General features: G+C 41.7%; 2 protein-coding genes across 2 annotated transcripts; one reads left to right on the top strand and one right to left on the bottom strand.

Annotated features, from left to right (window-relative positions):
- Positions 1-221: 221 nt before the first annotated feature.
- Positions 222-17133, top strand: kcnmb2a (potassium large conductance calcium-activated channel, subfamily M, beta member 2a; the record flags this gene model as incomplete). The annotated part of the gene is made up of 4 exons (XM_080836191.1): positions 222-616; positions 15575-15745; positions 16102-16297; positions 16867-17133. 4 exons carry the CDS (start codon positions 222-224, stop codon positions 17131-17133), a joined length of 1029 nt encoding a protein of 342 aa, XP_080692317.1.
- An 825-nt stretch (positions 17134-17958) lies between these two features.
- kcnmb3 (potassium calcium-activated channel subfamily M regulatory beta subunit 3) lies at positions 17959-20154 on the bottom strand (the record flags this gene model as incomplete). Its single annotated transcript, XM_080836190.1, has 4 exons — positions 17959-18345; positions 18658-18832; positions 19362-19565; positions 20072-20154. The coding sequence occupies 4 exons, from the start codon at positions 20152-20154 to the stop codon at positions 17959-17961; spliced, it is 849 nt and encodes a 282-aa protein (XP_080692316.1).
- Positions 20155-22039: the final 1885 nt, after the last annotated feature.

Below are 22039 nucleotides of genomic sequence, written 5' to 3'. Positions count from 1 at the left end.
TTTTAAATACATTTGACTTGACTTAACTTGACTATGCTTTGTAAACTGTGGTGTTGTGCACTTTCAATATAGGTCTGAAGGCTGAATTTGCATAATGACACGCAGATGTGTCTTTAAAAAACACTGAGCAGAGGGCAGGTTTAATTCTTAAAACTTGGTTTCCTCATTTTCTTTTCTAAGATTACATTGTTTTAGTTGATAATTTGTCGTTCACCATCTATATGCTCCCCCTCGGCCACATCATCCGTCAACATGGTCTCAGTTTCCACTGCTATGCTGACGACACCCAGATCTACATCACCGCGAAACCATCTACCCATCCCCCTCCCCTGTCATTAGTTAACTGCCTTCACGGCATAAAGTCTTGGATGGCCACCAACCTTCTCAAGCTTAATAACAACAAGACTGAGCTCATGGTGGTGGCCACTCCGTCTCAGTCCAAGAAAGTTGGAGACGTCTTAATGACTGTGGACGGCTGTACCATCAGGCCCTCCCCGGAAGTGCGGAACTTAGGTGTTATCCTGGACTGCAAACTCTCACTCCAAGCCCACATCAGTAAAACCACCAAATCTGCTTTCTTCCACCTTAAAAACATCTGCAGACTCCGGCCCTCACTGTCAGACACTGTTGCGGAGACTCTAATCCATGCCTTCATCACCTCCCGCCTGGACTACTGTAAAAGTGTGCTTTGTGGTCTCCCCACAAATGCACTGCACAAACTACAGCGGGTCCAAAATTCGGCTGCCAGGATCCTCACACACACAAAGCGGTGGCAACACATTACCCCTACACTCAAGAAACTTCACTGGCTCCCAGTAAAGTCACGCATCACCTACAAAATCCTACTCCTCACATACAAATCCCTCCATGCTCTTGCTCCCCAGTACCTCTGCGATCTCATCCAACATCCCCCCTATTCAAGGTCCCTGAGGTCCTTTGGCATGGACCCACTTGTCATCCCCCGGTCCAGGCTACGGACTTTTGGTGACAGAGCCTTCTGTGTTGCTGCCCCCACCCTTTGGAACAGTCTACCTCTCCATATCCGCCAAGCCCCCACACTGGCTACGTTCAAAAAGCACCTCAAATCACACTTATTCTCTGAGGCCTATGGTCCCTAATCACTCTCCCCTCTTCTCTTCTCCCCCTATTCCCCTGCCCCATCTCATTTGTAAAGCGACCTTGGGTTACTTGAAAGGCGCTATATAAAACTAAGTTATTATTATTATTATTGTGCTTTTGACATACAGAATACACTTAAGAGAAAGCCATGTCTCTTTTCTGTTGTCAGAGTGTGTTTGAATCAAGGCATATTATCAAATATGCTGATGATTCTGTGATTATTAGCCTTCTGCAAGACCAAGAGGCCGGCCATGGCCCAGTTTTGACAATTTTATTTCATGGTGCAAGGACTCTTATTTACCTCTCAACATCTCTAAAACCAAAGAAATGTGTATAGACTTTCGCCGTAATCCCCCCACCATCACTCCAACTCTCAATGATGGCATAGCGTTGGAGGTGGTAGGCCAATATAAGAACTTGGGCACCATTCTGGATGATAAACTGAACTTTGATACCAACACAGACTATATATGTAAAAAGGCCAATCAGAGACTGTTCTTTTTAAGAAAGTTGAAAGTGTTTAATGTTAACAGCTCACTTCTAAAAACTTTGTATCTATCTTTTATTGAGTCAATTTTAACCTTTGCCATGATCTGTTGGTTTGGCAATGTGAGTGTGACCAACAAAAATAGGCTGGGTAAGACTGTCAAGATGTGTCAGAAAATAATTGGCACTGACCGATCTCAACAGCATTGGGCATGTGTTTGAGGCAAGGGCCACATAGAGGGCAATGGCCATTTTGGCTAACATCACTCACCCACTAAACTCTGAGTTTTGCCCCCCACCATCAGGGAGGAGGTATACCCACCGAAAAGGTACCAGGTCTAACAGATACCTGCGATCATTTGTACCATCAGGCATCAGATATTGGGCTTCTCAACAAGCGATAGGTCATCTACTATCCCTGCCCATGTTACAGCACTTATCTTTTTAAGTACAGTGTACTGTAGCATGGTGGTTCTATATGTGTTCTTATGTTCTTAGCTATATATTAATTCATGTTCTATGTCCTTTTATATGTGCTGGCTATGTGTCGTAAATCAAATTGCCCCTTGGGGACATTAAAGACTTTTCAATTAATTTGCACATTTGGCAATGGCAGGTAATCGCAACGTAACAGAAAGTAATCAAGTTACATTATTTTAATATTGTAATACTTGGATTAGGTTACTGCATAACAGGTAATCAGTAATTGTATCGGAGTACATTTTTAAAGTTATCCTCCCAACCCTTCCAGGGGTGTAGAAAATAAGGGGGCAGGAACCAGCGGATGATTCTATCCACCTTTTTGAAAGCCCTTCACACATTATACCTTGCACTAATTATGGAAGAGATTTCCACTGTGAACAACAAGTTACATCAGGAATTTGAATGAACTATGCCTCCTTCAACTTGACTATACAGTATACTTTCTCTCAAATATGTTGGTATGTGGAAGCCAGACAGCCCCTTAAACATCCCTGAATATATCAACTAGGTATTAACTAAAAAAGATAAGGTTTCCTTTTCAAGGTGATTATACCGTCTACCCCAGAAGAATGCTTAATTGAAATGTAGATGCCTTTAAAGTAGTTTGCCATGTTGCCTATTCAGTGACCAGTTAGAGCAATTAATGGAACTGCATATTGATGTTTTCCTGCTCTGATTGGTTGTTGCAGGGTGGTTCTTGTGTGAGCATAGACATCAGTGGCGGTGCGTCAATACAGTGTGCTAGGGCGCAGCCCCTCTCAAAATTTTGAGATGAAAAAAAAAGACATGTCAAAAAACATTATATACCAAATAATTAAAATAAGAAATTTACTGTGTTGACGCGTTAAATGTGTGCGGGAGACCGTAAGCCGATCATAAGATCATAAGATCATAAGTCGATAAGAAGAGACTGAAAGACATGGGACCCAAACGTCCGGATTAAAAAATTCAGCAGCAGAGCACTGACCGTGGGAGGACGTACAACCGGAGCCTCTCATCAAGCCTGTATGCTAACCGGAGCTGGTTAGCTGGTTATTCAGTGAGTGATGCGTTTTTTTGTTCCCCCTGCCTGTTGTTCCAAAGTCCTCGGACTGTAACACTCTGGACTGCAACGGGGGTCAGGGAACTAAAGCACTTCTCCCAGAAATGTAAGATGCTTGAATCTTGCCGCAGCCATCTTAACCTCTTTCATGTGAATGTGTGAGCTCCTGTTTTATTCTGTAAACCTCTGAAACCCAACCCAATGTTTCCCAACCATTCTGCTCTTAAACTCTTATGCCCAAAGTTACAGTTTGTTGATAGTTGTTATTGGATAAATAAAGCTTTGTTTTTTTGAATATTCTACTCAAAACCACTGTTTTCTTCTCATTGTGGAGTGCTATTTGAACCACGCCGCCCAACTGCGCCCCCCCCCCCCCCCCCCCCAAAAAAAAAAGACGTCACCAGCCGCCACTGACAGACATGCTCATATGGGGGACTGATAGAACTGAAAATAGCTATTCTACTGTTTTTGTATCATCTAAGTCTGTTATTCATACTCCTGGATGTGAACTCTGTCTGTCTCACTGAGACCTGAACTGTAAGCATCTGAACCCCTTCCCCCCAGATAGTCTCCTTCCTGCTATCAACCTTTGTCCTCTGTTCTCACCCCTCCCCCCACAGGTGAACCCCCCACCCCACTGTCTCCCCTTCCTGCCATTACCTGTAGGGTGTGGTCTCCCCTCCCCTCCTGTATTTTACCTGAGTGAATGGTATAAATGCCAACATATTCTACAATCAGGTCGGTCATTCTTTGAGCACCCCGTAGAGTGGGTCTTCACGCTGAAATAAACTCCAGAAATCCCGACTGCGTCTTCCGGTCCGTTGTTCAAGTTCATTTAGAGTCTATCATTTGGTCCTTCGAGCCGGAGATATCTATGTCTCCCCGAAACTGCAACAAAGAATCCAAGCCGATGCTTCTAGCATTGTGAACGGGACAGGTAAGCGATTAACGCTCATTCTATGTGCAGAATTGTTTTGGCCAGAGTCAGAGCTCAGAGAAGAGAAAGCTTATGGTATGCGTGACGGCTTTAATAGTACGTGCTCCCTGACATAGAGATTGGTTGGATTTCTGTGTTTGGCCATGCACTAATTGATAAATTCAAGTTGATCAATTCAAAGTCTCAAACACTAAGATATCCGGCGCTACAGCTTACTGCGTAAAGGCATCGAGATTTATAGGTAAGGTCAGGGTTAGGGGTTTTGTTTGGTTAAGGTGATGTTTAGTGAACATTTAGAAAGACTGAACTTGAATTTTAACCAACCATCTGTAAGTCTATAGGCAGAATAGCAAAGTAGAATGTGACAGAGCATATTTACTGTAGAGCCAAGGTAGAGCCTGGAGGTCTCAGCAAGCTGAACTGATAATGTTTACCACAGGTGCCTTGGCATTGGATCGAAACCAACCACATTTTTTTGTCTGAATTGATACAGTGAACATAATGCAATTTACATATAGGTGCTTTCATATTATTCAAATTTAAGGCTCCTGCCACACATAGATTGGTATTATTAAGGCGAGACACTACAGGTGAATAGGGTAAAAATCTTAAATAATAGGTATCACCATGAAACTTTCTCAGTTGATTACTCATGTTTAGATGAGAAAAAAACGTATTACAAGTTTTTTGTATTTTGATGTTTGAATATGCAAATTATGCATTATCTCATTAAATATGCGCGAATTTGCATAATGTTTAAAAGAAAAAATCTGATCATGGGTTGAAGTCAGGTTGAAAATTACTTTTCCCTTTTGTTGGCATATTAGATGGGAAAAAAATTACAGAGGGATTTATGGATATCTACTTTTGTTTTCCTGTAAATCAGAAAAGACTGTCAATAGCCTTAAAACATCGATTTTCGCCATGTTTTTGCGGATATAATGTTCAGGGATTAGAAACGGTTCAAAGAACGAAAACGAAAACCGGTAAAGAACGAAATTTTGTGATGAACGTAATCGAAAACCGGAACAAAAACAATTTCAGCTGTTCCGGAGTGAAAACAATATTTTCAATTTTAAATAACCGGTTAATAACGTTATTTTTCGTTCCAAATAACCTTTCTTGAAATATTGTGGGAATAAAATAATTGTTAAAATAAATCTTGAAATAAAGTTTTATTCCGGAAGTGATGGGCTTGGCTACCTGCCCGCTAAATGTTACCCAGACCGCCTGGCTGAAGTGAAACTACTGTTGACACTAGCGAGCTGCGAGTAGCCTAACAAATCTGCAATGATTGTGCTGCCTGTGCCCGTTACCTAGGTCAGTGTAGAGCGTGCCTTTTCGCCTCTCAAATATATCCTGTCTCCTTTGCGCAGCAATCTGAAGGAGAATGTTTTGGAGGACATACTTTTCCTTAAACTGAATAAGCAATTTGGTATGTAAGCTATCTGTTGTCCATTTCAAATAGGCTAACTCTCGAGTTAATAGAAGAGAGTAGGCATAGGCCTCTAACTATGGACATGAGTTGTGTTTATTTTGCGCGTAATGGAGAACGTTTTGTTGGAGATGCTTTCCGAATTTGAATGTAGGCCTAAATGTGACCGGCTGAGTTTGTTGTCATTTTGTTTTGAATAGCCATGGGTCTAAGCTGCTGCATTTCTTGCTTTCTTTTTTTTGAACGGACTTCAGTTCGAAAGACATGTTTGCGTTTAAATGGTCCTGCAGCCTAATTTCATGTTGCCGACTGGAAACAAATAAAATTGAACTGCAAGGTGATATAATGTTGTTTCATTATTTATTATAAGTTCTAGGCAAACTCCGTTTCCACAACGTTGGAAAAGTGCGCATTGCATTTAGCCTATAGGCTTCACGCACGCACCCGAATAATGACAAACATTAAAGGGATAGTTCGGTTTTTAAGACATGAAGTTGTATGGCATCTACATCACCAGTGTAATTCAATCCACGCTGACTTTACCTCCGACAGCGTCCTGTGAGCAGAGTTCTCGTCCAGTTTTGGTCAAACCGAAAGTAGTCCGGCAGGTTTCTAGACCCAGGAAAATAAAACGTGTCTCTTCCCAAAACATTATGTGTTCAAAAGAGTGATATATTTGCATCCCAAAACCGTTGTAGTGGAAAAAGTCACACCTCGTTATCACTTGGCCCTATTTTCATTACGCTCGATAATGCAATCTCACAGCTAGAGTCTACCTCTTTGATTCGCGAAAGTTGATTCGCGAAAGTTTGATTCACCAAAGTTGCCTGAGAGAAACGTCCATCACAGGAAAACGATGCTTTATGTCAATTTTATCAAATGTTGTCTCAGTTTTCATCGTTTTCCTGTGATGGACGTTTCTCTCAGGCAACTTTGGTGAATCAAACTTTCGCGAATCAACTTTCGCGAATCAAAGAGGTAGACTCTAGCTGTGAGATTGCATTATCGAGCGTAATGAAAATAGGGCCAAGTGATAACGAGGTGTGACTTTTTCCACTACAACGGTTTTGGGATGCAAATATATCACTCTTTTGAACACATAATGTTTTGGAAAGAGAAACGTTTTATTTTCCTGGGTCTAGAAACCTGCCGGACTACTTTCGGTTTGACCAAAACTGGACGAGAACTCTGCTCACAGGACGCTGTCGGAGGTAAGTCAGCGTGGATTGCATTACACTGGTGATGTAGATGCCATACAACTTCATGTCTTAAAAACCGAACTATCCCTTTAAGCACGCGCACCCCCCGCCCCCCCCCCCCCCATGACATTTTTGAAAAGAACGTTATTAACCGTTCTTTTATAAGGTTCTAACCGGTTAATAACATGAAGAGAAGCATAGGGACACTGGAACGGAACAGAAAAATAACGTTTCTGGTCAGAACGAAACGAAATGAAAAATATTTCGTTTTTAATCCCTGATAATGTTATATAATTCAGGCTAGGAATAATATATTTACAAATCCCTCTGTAAATGTCTTCATAATATAGTTGGGTACAAGACTGGAAAGTTTGGTATATATAGGTTGAACTGAAGTGGAGATTTTTTCCTTGGAGTATGACAAAAAACTCATTTTGAGAAAATCGCATTTAAAGAGTCCAGGAAGTATCAAGCCATACCACGTGATGCGTCTGAACGCATCACGTTATCAGAAACCACCGCAAACCAATGAAATTGCGTCTTTAGTTTTAAAGCCCCGTTTTTGCTAACATCATTGGTTACTGCTGGAAAGGAAATGTCCTTATTTGGAGTACATAGCGTTCTGTGGGAGAAACTTAGCTTTCCAACCATACCAAACATGTTAGGCATCAGAAAACCAATGTACTGCACGTTACGTTAGAATGATAACTTTCCAGGAAACCATAGGAGAATGCTGACACCGCGAACAGACAAAATGTGAATAAATATACACATTAATGTATAATAAGGATATTTTCTTTATGCTAGTATGAAAGATTACATGTTTAGGGAGTGAACTAGCTCAAAATCTCAAAATTGACCACTGCTGAAAAAACGATGTTTTTGCCTGCCGTGTCTCGCCTTAAATCTTTAAAAAAAAAATATATAATGACATTACCCTTTAGATAGGAAGCATGAGCTAAGGAACGCTAAGCAGTGATTGCAGGTCTGTTGACTAATTTGTGATTCTGAAAAAGCTTCAAATAACCCTGGATCTGCAGCGGTTGCTATCTTGGTTGCCATGCTCTCATTCTCTTAAATTAACTCAAGAAAGCCTGGGTGGCGTTAAGAGGTGTAGGCTCATATCCATATGTGGTACAAGTTAGTCATTGTCTGTCATGTGTAGAAGTTCACATGCTCTGATATGGCTCAGATGCATATGAAAATTGTAAAAATGTATGTTATGTGAAGTTGTATAGGAAATACCATTTTGAACACAAGAGTGATATTGTCATTTTCAAATAGTATAAGAATTTTCAATTTTTCCATAATTAAATTCCAATCAGTGTTTTGTTGTTCAGTGACCCTTTTAGCAAATGCACCCCATGTAAGTAAGGAAATTATGGATATACAGCTTGTCTTATTTAAGTCTTATTTTCACACATATATCTGTAGTGTTGAGTATAGGTTTAATCCATGCTTTTTCCACTGATGGAAATATATGCATAGCAGAGATTAGTATACATCTGGTATTAATTGAGGGCAACATGATTATTGTCTTCATTGATCTGGCAAGAGCTTTGTAAAGCTTGGAATTAAACAAGAGATTCTGAAAACAGGCTCTTGTGCTTTTGTTAGATCATAATAATAATAATAATGCATTTTATTTGTAACGCACTACATAAATACATTTCTAACAAATAAACAAATCTAAAAAATAACCCCGCATTTACTGCAGTTGTGTATAGCTGTGGCAGAGTCACAAAGTGTATTCACACTAAAACATTGTATTTGCCATCATTCATTCATAACTGCTAGAGTGAGAGATGGATTCGCTTGTAGAATTACTGACAGAGCAGGTGCAGAAATGAAGGCTGTGCTTTTATCATATGTGTTAACAGCATGCTGTCTCTTGTGTGAGCAAACCCTGTGACCCATCCAAGTCAAACAATGCCATCTCTACGTGATGTAGGCAGTGGGTTAAATATCACTGTTTTTTTTGTGGGTTTGATTGTGCTTCATCCCATATTTCTTTGTTTGCCATTCACTCTCATTTGCAACACTGCCTCTTAGATTTTTTTACCAAAATGTATTTGAATAATTCTCACACAATTTGATCAGATATAGAGCACTTACTCAAACCATATCACGCTGTGTTAAAATAGTAATGTTGTGTCCGTGTGGGGGCACGCATTAAGGAAGTAAGATGCAGACGATGCTATTAATATAACTGGTCTTTATTAACTAGTAGCCCTGGTTCATCAGGAGCGCAGCGTTGTGTGAATGCAGAGTCATAATCCATAGGTGACAAGAGAGTGAACGATGGGAGCGCAGCCCATTTATAGTTCCCCCATGACCTGAAGGATCATGGGAGCTGTAGTGGCAATATGAATGCACAACAAGTAACACTCTCACATGTATAGAATTCATTCATGTAAAACACTGCATATTTACCCTGATGATGAGGCCTATTGTTGCATATCGCCTTGGAGCTGTAGCAACGACTAGGAAATGCTATGTGAACAACTGATGGAAGAACAAGATGGAAACTGCAAGTATTATTCAGTGGTTACCGTGCACATTACTGAAGTCATTGTAGATCTTTTTGACCGGATGACTGCGCAAGTATAGAAATTGAGCTATATTGGGTCCAAATCGTAATGTTCATCATTCTTAAGTTCATACCACATATCCCGGAAAATATGGATTGGACAGACAGTAAAGGTGTGTCATTCCTTTGGTTTGTAGAGTAAAAGAGTCATGATCTATAAATCCTGGCACGGAAGGCTTTATACGATAGTGTGTGTGTGTGTGTGTGTGTGTGTGTGTGTGTGTGTGTGTGTGTGTGTGTGTGTGTGTGTGTGTGTGTGTGTGTGTGTGTGTGTGTGTATGAGCTCCTCAGTATATTATGTCCACTGCACACAAGCCTCATGTTTTCTGACCTCACCATCACATAGATACCTTTCGCAAAACATATAGAAATGCTGCCTGTCTGTTTTGATGATAACATTCAGCAACTGATGAACACATACACACACACACACACACACACTCACTTTCTCTCACAGATACAGCCCTTCTTGGTCATAAATACTCACAGCATTTTATAGTGTGTGCCTTTATGTAGGTTGTTCCAGCTGTTAATGGATAGTAGCTCCATGACCCTTTGACGCATGGTTGTGTAAGACTTAAGGACATGCAAAAAGATTTTTTTCTTTCAAGCGACAAGTTGTGCTAGTGAAGCTCTCCCTGTTGCCAATGTAACATAGATCACCAGACAGGTGGTCATATAGTGTTAGTCCAACTTTCTTCTTCTGCTTTTTTCACCAATTTTTAGTTGGCTCTCAACCAATCCAAATGAAGCTTGGTATGCTTGTAGCCCCACGTGCCTTTTATGGGATATAAAGTTCCTGTCCCTTAGGTGTCTGTTGCCCTAAAGTGGGGCAGGGTCAAAGCACTTTGGCCAATAGTTCAAAAACAGTTTTGCCAAAAGCAACAAATGTATTATGGGAAGCTAGCCTCTAGGAGGCACATGACTTTAGCTAGCTCATTATTATTAATTCATGGAGCAACGTCACCTAATAATGTTCAAAGCAAAACTCCAGCACTTCACTAGCCATTAGTCTGTTGTTGCCAGAAACGTAATGATTCAAGACACACTTATTTTGGAATGGAATCTCTTATTTCTTGCTCAGTCTCACTCACTTTCTGCAGCGGTCATGTTATGCTCTGCTGTGCAATAGGCTACATCTCGTTATTACACCCATGTAACGGCATATTCATCTGAAAATGGCTTCCAAGAATTTACACATTTATTAAGAAGCAAGCTAAAGCTAATCGTTGTTGTTATACTGCTCTACTAACATTATACCAATGTTGAAATGGAAGAACACTTCCACTGTACTGATGAAAATAAATCTTGACCAATCAAATGACCAGTGCTACAGATGTCAGAAAATAAAATCCTTTTCCATCATTTCCCCTCAGATAACAGGATCCACCTATCAAAGGAAAATGATCCCTTTCACAACTGCTCCCCTTTTCACAGGCGATAGACCACATCCTTCCATTGCACAAAACATTGTGTTCTTGTTTTTACACAACCACTATTTAGATAAGAACATTTATACTGCCTTTACAGTATTACACAACGTTGATGGCTATTGCTTGGCATCATAATAATTGGTCTGCAGGAGTTAAGGCCAGTGTGTGCTGCTGTAGTTTTATTCCCATGAATGATGCTCCCTATAACTAGCCCTTTGGAGTTTTCCATTTTATGTTGCACAGGTTACACATTTGACAAACAGAGACATCTAGTGGTGTATGTTTTTTTTTACAATGTTGAAGAAGCGGCAACAAAAAAACAGGATGTGACATTGTTCATGTCAGTGAGCACTAAGAAGTGAAAGACAGAACCAGTATCTCTAGCTTTATGACTACATGGCCTATGTAGATGTGGACCTCTCAGCGTGGCCTGTGTATGCAATACAACTTCCTTATTTAATCGCAGGGGGCTCTGGTTACAGAAAGGAACTGTAAAACCAAAGGTTTATATGTGGAATATAGCCAGCAGGCTGAAACGGAAGGAACTATTGTGCAAACATATCATGCTGACATAAGAAAACAATACTGGATACTCTTATTGCACCACCCACAATGCCAGGCAGGTTGGGCAATAAAACACCATGAGGAAGCTCTTGTCCATAACATGGTAAGCGGTGCCTTAGGGATAAACAGTAAACAAAACAGCGAAAGACATTTGATAGGGCTGACGGCTCTGGTAACAGAGATATATAACATGCCAGTCTGTGGAACCTCCGCGTATATGTTGAGGGTGAGGCTAGCTGTCATTAACAGTCAGGTCTTTCCCAAGTTAGAAGAAAATGTCAGAATGTGAAATGTGTACATTTTCAGATATTTATAAACAGGTCATGTGATACAGTGCCAGTTCCACACAACCTTATTCCTTCACAGCACGTTGCACAGGAGGGTCCACATGCTTCAGCATACACAATCAATGCCGCCAAGTGCCACTGGTTTTATTGTGCTTGGGCAAGGGTGTTCGGGCAGTGAGGCGTGAGTCTTTTAAAAGAAGGAAACCTTTGAGCACATGGGTGTGCAGCAATAATCACCCAACAGACAAGGCAGGAGATATGTCCTGGAGCATTCTCCAAAAGGGTTGGTCAGCAATTTTGGAAGGTTCCATGAATCGTGTTAGTAGGGGAAGCTTTGAAATGCAATGTTGCCAGCAACAGGTGTAAATGTTTGCTGTTATCACATGGCTTAGCACCCAGTAAAAAGCAAAAGCAGAAAAGTGTGGCGAGACCCACAGCTGTCAATCAAACCTTTTGACATCTGCAAAATGGAGGCGCCCATGAGTCTGTCTGAGTGACCATCTTACACAGCAATGCCACCTACTGCACACAGTTTGAACTCAGTTAAAAAACGTTACATTCTTGACAGTGATGAATTATGCATTTATTACAGCAGACTGAGAGGTGATTCAGGACAGACTTCTAAAAGTTTGAGTTGAACACAATCAACTCTCTGAGATCTCTAGGTCACCAGGAGCATTTTCTTTCCCATCTCTGATGAAAGTTCACTTTAAACAAAAATGACAGCGAAGCGGGAGGGGGGTTCTTACACAGAGCAGCAGTTTCAACTTCACAGAGCTTTGAAATGTGTCCTCATCAGTTTCGCTTAACAATTTCTTCTCACTGTGAGAAGGTGAAGTCAGCAGCCTCCATGGCTGTTAAATACCCTAGCATGCATTTGTTCAAATTTACAGCTTTGAAGTAAAAACAGATAACTCACACACCATTATTCATGAGCTCAGACCTGGGTGTCAGAGTCATGTACAGTGAACCACACCACCCATCATAAGAGTGACACAACAAACAGGACAATTAATGTCATTACATGACAACAATTTACTCTGGCTGTCGAGCAGCCCGATATCTTGTCAAACTGTCCTGCAACTGGCATTAGCCTTGAATAATGACACACTGTCAGAGATCCCTGAATAATATCTTATTAACTCACATTACATGTCAGTCGAGTCATGCCCGCTTCTCACAAGTGTGACAGCTGTGTGTGGAGCAATAGCAGCAGTAGGGTGGTGAAGTGAAGTGTGACTTTGGTTATTTATGAAGTGGCTCTTTCTTGCTGTGGGGGAGTCACTTCCGTGGGGCTACGCTGCAAGGTCACTGGGGTTGCAAGAGCAGCCCCATTCCTTACCCCATCAAATGGGAAAACACTGGCTGCCGCTGGTTCACCACCCAGAGCTGGCGTTAAGCAAAGCCAAAAATCTTGTCACGGCAGTAACTGGCCTTTAAAAGTGCTCGTCGCTTCTATTCTCAGGAGAGGGAAGGAGGAGGTGGATGGTGGCAAGGGAGGAGGTCTGCAGGTCCTTGGGTATCTTTTGACTGGACTTTGGCTTGACTTTGAGATCTACCAACAGAGGCAAGATGGATCGTGGGCAGGCAGACTAGGCATTGTAGTCCAGTGGCTGATCAAAGGGATTGATTACTCGTAGTGGTGAGTGTATGCACTTCTTACACTGTGGCCTCATTCATCATGCCTCCTTGTTAATGAGTTTCCTCTGGGAACCCAGGTCTAACATATGGTTCAAACTCCGCACAGATAAGGAAATGTACAGCTGCAATAAATATGCTGCCATAAAGGTATGTTAGGTGACATATAAATGTGAAATATGAATGTGACCCAGTTTTCAGATAATAACATCATTCATTGTGTCTGTATTTTTTAAAGCCACAGAAAACCTTGTGGTGGCTTTGACTCAACCTCAATGATTCACGTTTTAACAAAATCTAAAAAGCTCATTGTAATTATGTGATATTGATTAGAAACTAGCCATCTTTATGAACCATCACCACATTAATAATTTGATGAGAGATTCAAATTACAAAAGCGCATGTGTCAGGCTTTGTGAGTGGCCAAATAGCCTGTTTTGAATCTGCAACACTGCATTTCCTGAAACATAAGCCCACCAGTGAATCCAAAACGGTGGTCATGGTCTTTCTGAACTGAAATAATCACTTGAAAACAATTCAATGCTCTGCCTTTGAGTGAAACAGTATTGACAAACGCTCAGGCTCCAAATGCATGAGAGGGGTTTAATGTAAATCTCCTTGTTCTCCAATACCCCACTCGATAACAGGGCAATCTCTAAAATGGGGCTGCATCGACCTTCTTCCAACCAGCTGACCTCGTAATGACCCGCTTCATATAACTAAGAATGCCAGGTCCACACTGATCTGAATATGCATGCTGCTTTACCCTTTTAATGAATGAAGGCCACAGACCATTGGTAAGCATAACAGCGGCAAGTCTTTTGACTGGGCCGTCCACAGTGGCTGCTATGAGTTTGTGTTGACAGCGTTCATTCTGCGTTCCGGCAGGTATGTCTTTCGTGAAGATTTGATTCTATGGCAGCACACTGCTCGACTGTATCCATCCATCATACTGTCGAGTTAGACAAAGACGCTTCGTGTGAGGTTGAATGGGTGGGATGTTTGCATGGAGGTGTTGATTTGAATGTAACTGTTTGGGGGAACACTGTTTAATTGGCTATGCTCATTTGGGGTAAAGATGGGAGGCAGAGATACTTCTTAAAAGCAGAAAAGGTTTAGTGTTCAGAAAGAAAAAGCGAAATGCACTGTTGGTGTCTCACTACATCTGACTGTAAGTTTCTCATGCAAAGGATATGCATCAAAGGTATGCCTTTTCTATTTTTATCTTCTTTCATAAGCAGCCCACTGTGGCTGAAACAAACAGTAATATGTCATTGTCAGTAATCTATATTATTCAGTAGTATAATAATCACTAAGTTATTGTTATTACAGTAACCTGAATATATGTTATTCATGTAAACTGTTTTTATCAATTCATTTTAGTTGATTTTCATCCGTAAAAATGAATAAACAGCTATTCCTTATTTAATGACTTAAAATGCAAGAAGCCACATTAACTCAATCTTCAATTAAAATGAGCTTGTTACAATAGTACTACACCTTAGACACAGTTAATTGTCAGTCCCTTTTACCACAAACAGAAGGTCTGAACCCCGTTACAACTGAAAATGTGTCACTGGCTTTACTGTTTGGAATTAGATCTCCACTGTTTGTCTCCCACACAGAAAGTGATACTGATAAGGCTAAGGGGGTCCAGCGGGTCGTCAGGGGTTAAAGTAAAGACTGAGGGTGTCCAAATCACTTAATGTGCTGCAGGTCTTTCCGGCAGACGACTCATCGGAGCCCCTCTTCCAGCCAGCGCCGACGCCACAGAGGAGCATCAGGGAAAATGTTCTTTGTTGCGGGAAATAAGGCTGGACAAAGCTCAGGAGCTGATTCAAAGTACAGTACTTTGTGTTTTGATCATTTTACTGCAGCCAAAGATATATGTTGACATGCGCTTAGTAGGCATACATGAATAACTGCTGGCATAACACAATTAACATGGCAATTCATTAGTATATTAAACAAGTTTCATTATCTATCCATGATGATGTGTGAATGAGGAGGCATAAGAAAGTGGCAAATATAGTGAGGGGGAAACTACAAAGACATTCTAATATTAAGGCTATAACCTACTAAATGTTTTATTGTCATGCCATGTCCTGAAATATCAAACCCTTAAGACTCTAAATGTATGTTCTCTATCTGGATATGTCTTTCTCTGTGTGATACTGGGAGAAACATGTCAGAAATGATCTGCACAGCATTTCTTCAATATTTGATAACAATCTAATATTTCCCTTGTTTGGAGACTTTCATCACAGAAAAATATAATCAGACAAATATTAGTCAGAACATGGTTGTAAAAAACATGCGTGAAACATTAAATCATCGTCTGGACTCTTGAATCTGTCTCAGAAGCATCTATCAGAAGTTCCGTGGGTATGAGCTGTTGGACAAGAAGAGGACGGAGATGGCCCTCCAGGCAGGCGAGGACAGGGCCATCCTGCTTGGCCTCAGTATGATGATCTGCTCTGTCATGATGTACTTCCTGCTGGGCATCACAATGGTGCGCTCCTACGCAGAGAGGTGAAGGACCACCGCTGTGGCTATTTTCTACCACAGACTTTTCATGGTTAGACTTGATACTGATCGAACAGGTTGAGTTTGAACAGTCAGGGAAAGATACCAGTAATTCTATGGGCATCCATTTCAGAGGTGCTGTAAGTGATTCTGTTTGGACTACTTCATCCCTCCTGTGCTTTGCGATTATTTGAATTGTATCATGTTTGGATAAAATCAAGATGGTAATGGTGAAGCATTACACCAGACAGTTTAAATGTTTCAGATGCTGTCTGTGTTGTGATGGCAATGCTAGGGTGGCAGCGTGTTTCATTTTTGTAGATAAAAAACACCCCAGCATTTATGAACCTTCCTCTTTGCAGTGTGTGGACAGACGAGACCGTGTGTACAGTGCTGAACTCCACCATCACAGATGACATCAACTGCTCGTACAGCTGTGGCGTGGAGTGCTGGAGGAGCTCAAAGTTCCCCTGCCTGCAGGTGTTCGTCAGCCTAAACGCCTCGGGCAGGGTGGCGCTGCTGTCCCACAACGAGGACACGCAGGAGGAGAATGCAGAGGTGAGGCTGGAAGGAGCAGGAGAGACATGCCTCGTGGCAGTTTCCAACCCTCCTGCTGGACACTGTCGTCTTGCATACCAACCTTTTAATGAGATACTGCTTTTGCAAACTTGGTTAGTTTGTTTCACTGCTATGTAAAGGAGGTGCATTTGGTGTTGCATTTTTCAATGTGAAAACAGTTTATTTGAGTCTTGCAAATGGATGGAAATATGTAGTGTCCCTATTTTCTCACTAACTCACTATGCTCATACTACGTACTAACATATTGATGGGATGCCACACACACCATATCTGAGTAGGCTTACCACGCAGAGCTGTAACACAAACACAATTCTTTAATCCAGTTTAATGCCAATTAAGCCCAGAGCATTAAGATCTAGATGATCACCCTGCCAGTTTTACTACTCAGGTGTACATGCCAGAAATTGCAACTGTGTCTAACTAACACAATCACAAACTACAATCTATTTCTGTTTTCAAACACAACAAAAGGACTTCAACCCACCTGTAGTCATCATAGTATATATTTTCTTTATTTGTTGATCTCTTAGTGCTTCTATGTGCCAAAGTGCCAGAGGAACCAGGCGGTGATGCACGCGCTGATCGTTGACATCAGCCAGCGGATGCGGGCGCAGCAGCAGGTGCCGTGCTTCCACGACCCACTGGAGCGGCAGGAGGCAGTTTTGCTGACCCAGAGGTACGGCCCTGGGGCCGTCTTCCAGTCTCTCTTCTGGCCCTCCTGCATGCTGGCGGGGGGGCTGCTCATAATCTTCATGGTCAAGCTCACGCAGTACCTCTCCATATTGTGTGAGCAGATTGGCAAGATCAGTAAGTAAAGGCAGGGAAGGTATAAGCAGTGACAACAGGACCTAAGGATCCTGGGCAGTGTTTTTAAAAGGCAAAGACTATCTTTTAAGGACATTTTCAACTCCCTGTGCAATACAGAGGGGCTCTGTGTCCAGTGTTGGCACAGTAATTGACCGGTTGACATTGACATTGTTTTGACAGGGACTCAACAATCTACCTCTAGGTTTGGTTTAGACAAAATATGGAGACTTTAAGATTTAAACATATGTGGGAAATGAAATGAGCATGGCAATGAGAACATGGCAAGTGTCTTTTAAAGGATCCTCACATCATGAGATGACAGGACAGAATATGGCTTTCAAAATGATAATTTTGCTGTGTCTGGAAATTCTAGAAAAGCTTTTCTCCTATGTGAATAGGGCTGCAACTTCAATTGTGTGCACAATGTCTGAACATCTTGTTTGCTCTCTTGTAAAGAAATATTTATACATATTTATATTTTCACTAAATGCATTTCTGTAACCAATCAGTCATTTTTACAATAAATATCAACGAATGTGACCTGGTCTTTTTTATGCTGTAGATCTGACACGTTATAGCAATGTACCTATGGTAGAATGCAGTGGGAGCATAAATATACATGGGAGCATAAATGCTGTTAAAATACTTGTGTCCTTTTTCTTTTATGGTGATAGCATCCTTTTTGATAAGAGTGTGAGTGTGTGACCTTTGGTACTTGTAAAGACATTATTTTCCTCAAAGTTTATCTCTTAGTAGCAGAAAATGTCTAACACAAGACATTGTGTGCCTGTTTTCAATGGCCCTGCTTTTCGGGGCTGTTAGATGCTTAGAGCTCAGCTTGTGGGCTCCTGTGGTGAGGAGCTGCTGCCCCCCAGCCTCCAGCTCAGCAGCTGGTACAACTTCCCATTGATGGAGGCTGTCTGGGCCGCCCTGGCCTCCTCGCCGTCCAGCTCAGCACAAAGGTGAGCCAGCCTCTGGTTGAGCTTCACCAGGCCCACCAGCAGCACCCCTCCACCCAGCATGAGGCTGGGCCACAGCAGGTACCACAGCGCCAGCCACCTGGTGTACTTCCTGTACAATATGGCATCCTCCGGGTAGCGCTCTGCGCCGAAGCGACACTGCAGGGACTTGTTGTGTCGCTCGTCCAGAAACTGTTTGATCTTTCTGGCCTCCTGCAGCAGATCTGACTCATTACGCTGGCATTTGGGCATGTAGAAACACTAGAGAGCAGTAAAACAAGGGTTCATTGGAATCAGTAAAATACAGACATGGGGAGAGAAAAAAACCTACCTTTGTGGCGCCGGGTGCCGCAGTGATTAATATACATTAATATGCAGATTCAATTAATACTGTTCCCTACAATGGATTTTAATAACTTTGAAAACAGAGCTTAAAATAAACAGCACATTTGTATAACAACTTTATTTGTTATACAAATGTGCTGTTTATTTTAAGCTCTGTTTTCAAAGTTATTCAAATCCTTTATGTGTATAAATATCTGTGAGAACAAACAGGCCTGTAGGTTGTTCTACCTCCAGGTTCAGGTTAATGGTTCCTTCATCATAGTGCAGACGAGCCTTTCTTCCGGAAGAGGAGATGTTGACGAAGACTTGCACACAGGGGAACCTGCTCAGCCCTCTGCAGTCCGCCCACTCATCCAGAATCTCTGCCTGGACCAGGGAACAGTTGGCTTCCTCCCCCCATTCACTAAGCCATTAAACAGCAAGAATTATGGATGGCTGCCAGACACATATTACTAAAGTACTTATGTAAATTTTACACCAATAAGCTATCATTTAAAATAGCTTCACTCTGGTCTCTTTGATTAGAAGCTTCACTCTGGTTTCTTTGATTCATGGGTTATTTGATGAAAATAACATTTACTTTTATGGCACATGCGTTATAGTGATTAAAAACCACACACCACATAATCCAAGACCCCACCACACACATACACACACACACACACACACACACACACACACACACACACACACACACACACACACACACACACACACACACACACACACACACACACACACACACTCACACACACACACTCACACACACACACACACACACACACACACACACACACACACACACACACACACACACACACACACACACACTCACACACACACACTCACACACACACACACACACACACACACACACACACACACACACACACACACACACGCACGCACACACACACAATACAAAGACCAACCTCTGGAGATGTGGTTTCACCATGGCAATCCCCACAACAAAGTACATGAGGATGGAGAAGGTCATCATGGTGAAGCCCAGAAGGACAGCTTTTTCGTCCCCCACGCTGGACATCAGGGCCTGGGGCTTGGTCCTCTCACTGCAGCGCCCACTGCTGGCATGGCTCCTGTGGCCCTCCTGAATCGGGCTATGATACAACGCAGCACTGCATGACGCAGAGACAGTTAACAGTTATACAGAAACATTGCATCAGGTTGTAAGATACAATTTGAATGGTAAGTTTGTTTGTGTGTAATGTAACAGGGATATTGAAGTGCACATGGTAGGCTTTTGCCCTCCCACAAATTATTGTGATTGTGCACAGTTGAATACACACGCAACTGACAATGACTAAAATGTGAGAAAAATCCAATACTCAATCATCTTAGTCACCGCAGTCTGGCTGGTGAAACGAATGAGACACCATCCCAAAACGCTCATGTTTACAACCAGGAACCTCAAAAAGAGATAAAACCTAAAAACCTTCACCTTTCATGTTGACCAGTCACCAAGATGAAGAGCTTTCACATATCCCAATTTTGAGCTCCTCTGCTTAACACTTTCAGAGAGAGCATTTCTTTTTTTCGTTCTGCCAACACATATTCCACTAATGGATACATAAATGGGGACAGGCTGACACCAAAGAGAGAACAATTAGCATTCCATTCTTACCGCGTCTGGCGTCTCCGAGCCTGCAAGTTGATGTTAACAGGTACGTTGAACGAGCCCCTCTGGGAGGGAGGGGTCACAAACATCCCTACACTGACCCCTAAAAGCAGTAGGATGGGGAGTGCTGGAAGACTCCAGATCTCTGGACCCTCAGGCAAATAGTCAAGTGCCTCGGCATACTATGAAGCTCAGCATTTGACTCTGATATGGTGGACGTGTTTGTGGCATCACTGAGAATACTTGTGGGGATTGCCTGTATGCCCTGGCTGGAAAATTCTGTATAAACAATCTGCCTCACTTGAGTTTCTATAGAAACCCCTGAACACAGCAAGGCAAGTTCATAATTACATCCCACTGGACTATGTGCATAGCCTGCCATTGAAGTCATTGTGCATCAGTGCATTGCGTTCTGTGACATGACAGTCAACCTGTTTCTTAAATACTGATGAGGGCTTCTAGATGTTTGAGAAAAAAAACTGTGGGCAGAAATTCTATAGGCTAAGTTTGTTAAATAAACAATTTAACACTTCGCATAACGGTTTGTATGGTGGGTAGCTTTGTGAAAAGAAATTAAACACATTACATCATGGATTAACCAGATGTATAACATCTATTTTCATGCTATTTTCATGAATGTTATTTCTAATCATAATGAATTACTCATTACACACTGAACATAGAGGTACCTTACCTTAACAAATGTGTTCCCCTGTGTCTCCCACCCATTTTGGCCCGATTAAACTGCCCATGTGTTTTCATCATGTATGGGAGAAAATCAACACACCTTTGGGTTATAACTGCCCAGTCCTTTCATAATTAATAGGTTGCACATCATTATGACATTTATTATTAATGAAATGTTACTGGTAAAGAATAACATGATTAAAACAGTCTGTATTTGGCATCTGCCGAGTTTTGTTCACTGCAATCACCTGCAATAGCCTATATCAGTGTATATGAGCCCTGTGGAGAGTAAAATATCAAACAATTTAAGAAAAACTCAAGGCAATATTAGTTATTGCTCTAGCCTAGTGACATTTTTAAAGTTGTTCAACTTTTATTTATGTACTGTGTGTGCGTGTTTCTACGATGCTATCAATGAATCACAGTCCAAGACTTAAGGGACAGAATATTGTTTGAAAGGACTGTCTTGAAGTGAAGGCTAAACAGTGTGGTTGGTGTTCATTAAAGATCCATGCAAAATTAGGTAGTGTAGACATGGCATAGGCTACCTCTGCTAGCCTTTTACAGCACCATGAGCTTAGATCTGTTTCTGTCAATACCAAGGTTGCTGATCCCAAGCAACATTTCCCAACATCACACCCTTCAACAGTAATTACATTTTAACAGCATTGGTATTGACAAGAACCCTCTGTCTCCTATTTGCAACTGGGAGTGACTCAGAGTAGGCCTTGATCGTCATTCTCCTGAAACCATCAGTGAGATGAAATCCAGTCTTACCTGCATCATGAATAATTCACACATGTTACTCGAGATTTTAGACTCATGTATTTAGAATAGCCTTCACTTGTGAAAACTTCAGGCACTGAGGCTGTGCCTGTTTCGAGCGGTTTGCTTAACAACGTGAACGGTGGAGCTGTCATTTTCCAGATAATTCAGGAAAAACAATGGGCATGACATTCAACCTAAAAAAAGATCTAGCTGAACGAAATGGATTTGGCCTACACAAATAAGAGTAATCAATTTATGTAACAGCCCATCGCCGGCTCAACTAGTTAATTTGTACATTATCAACTTCGGGGAAGTAGTTTTTTAATATACATAACCGCCAATGCGCGAGTGCATGAAAATCGAATACATTTTCCGGTATAAAAAAAAGCTGGACAAAAAGCGGAGCTTGTAATTAGGAACGTTGTGTCTTCCATTCAACCAATTTGATCCTGAGATGTGGTGACCACAATGTAGTGGCAAATGTTAATGCGTCAATAAGGAAAACGTCCTAACAAACGG

Source organism: Sprattus sprattus, assembly GCF_963457725.1.
Source record: "Sprattus sprattus genome assembly, chromosome: 4".
NCBI lineage: Eukaryota > Metazoa > Chordata > Actinopteri > Clupeiformes > Clupeidae > Sprattus > Sprattus sprattus.
The sequence above is the reverse complement of the archived record's forward strand: the minus strand, read 5'-3'. Positions and strand labels throughout refer to the sequence as shown.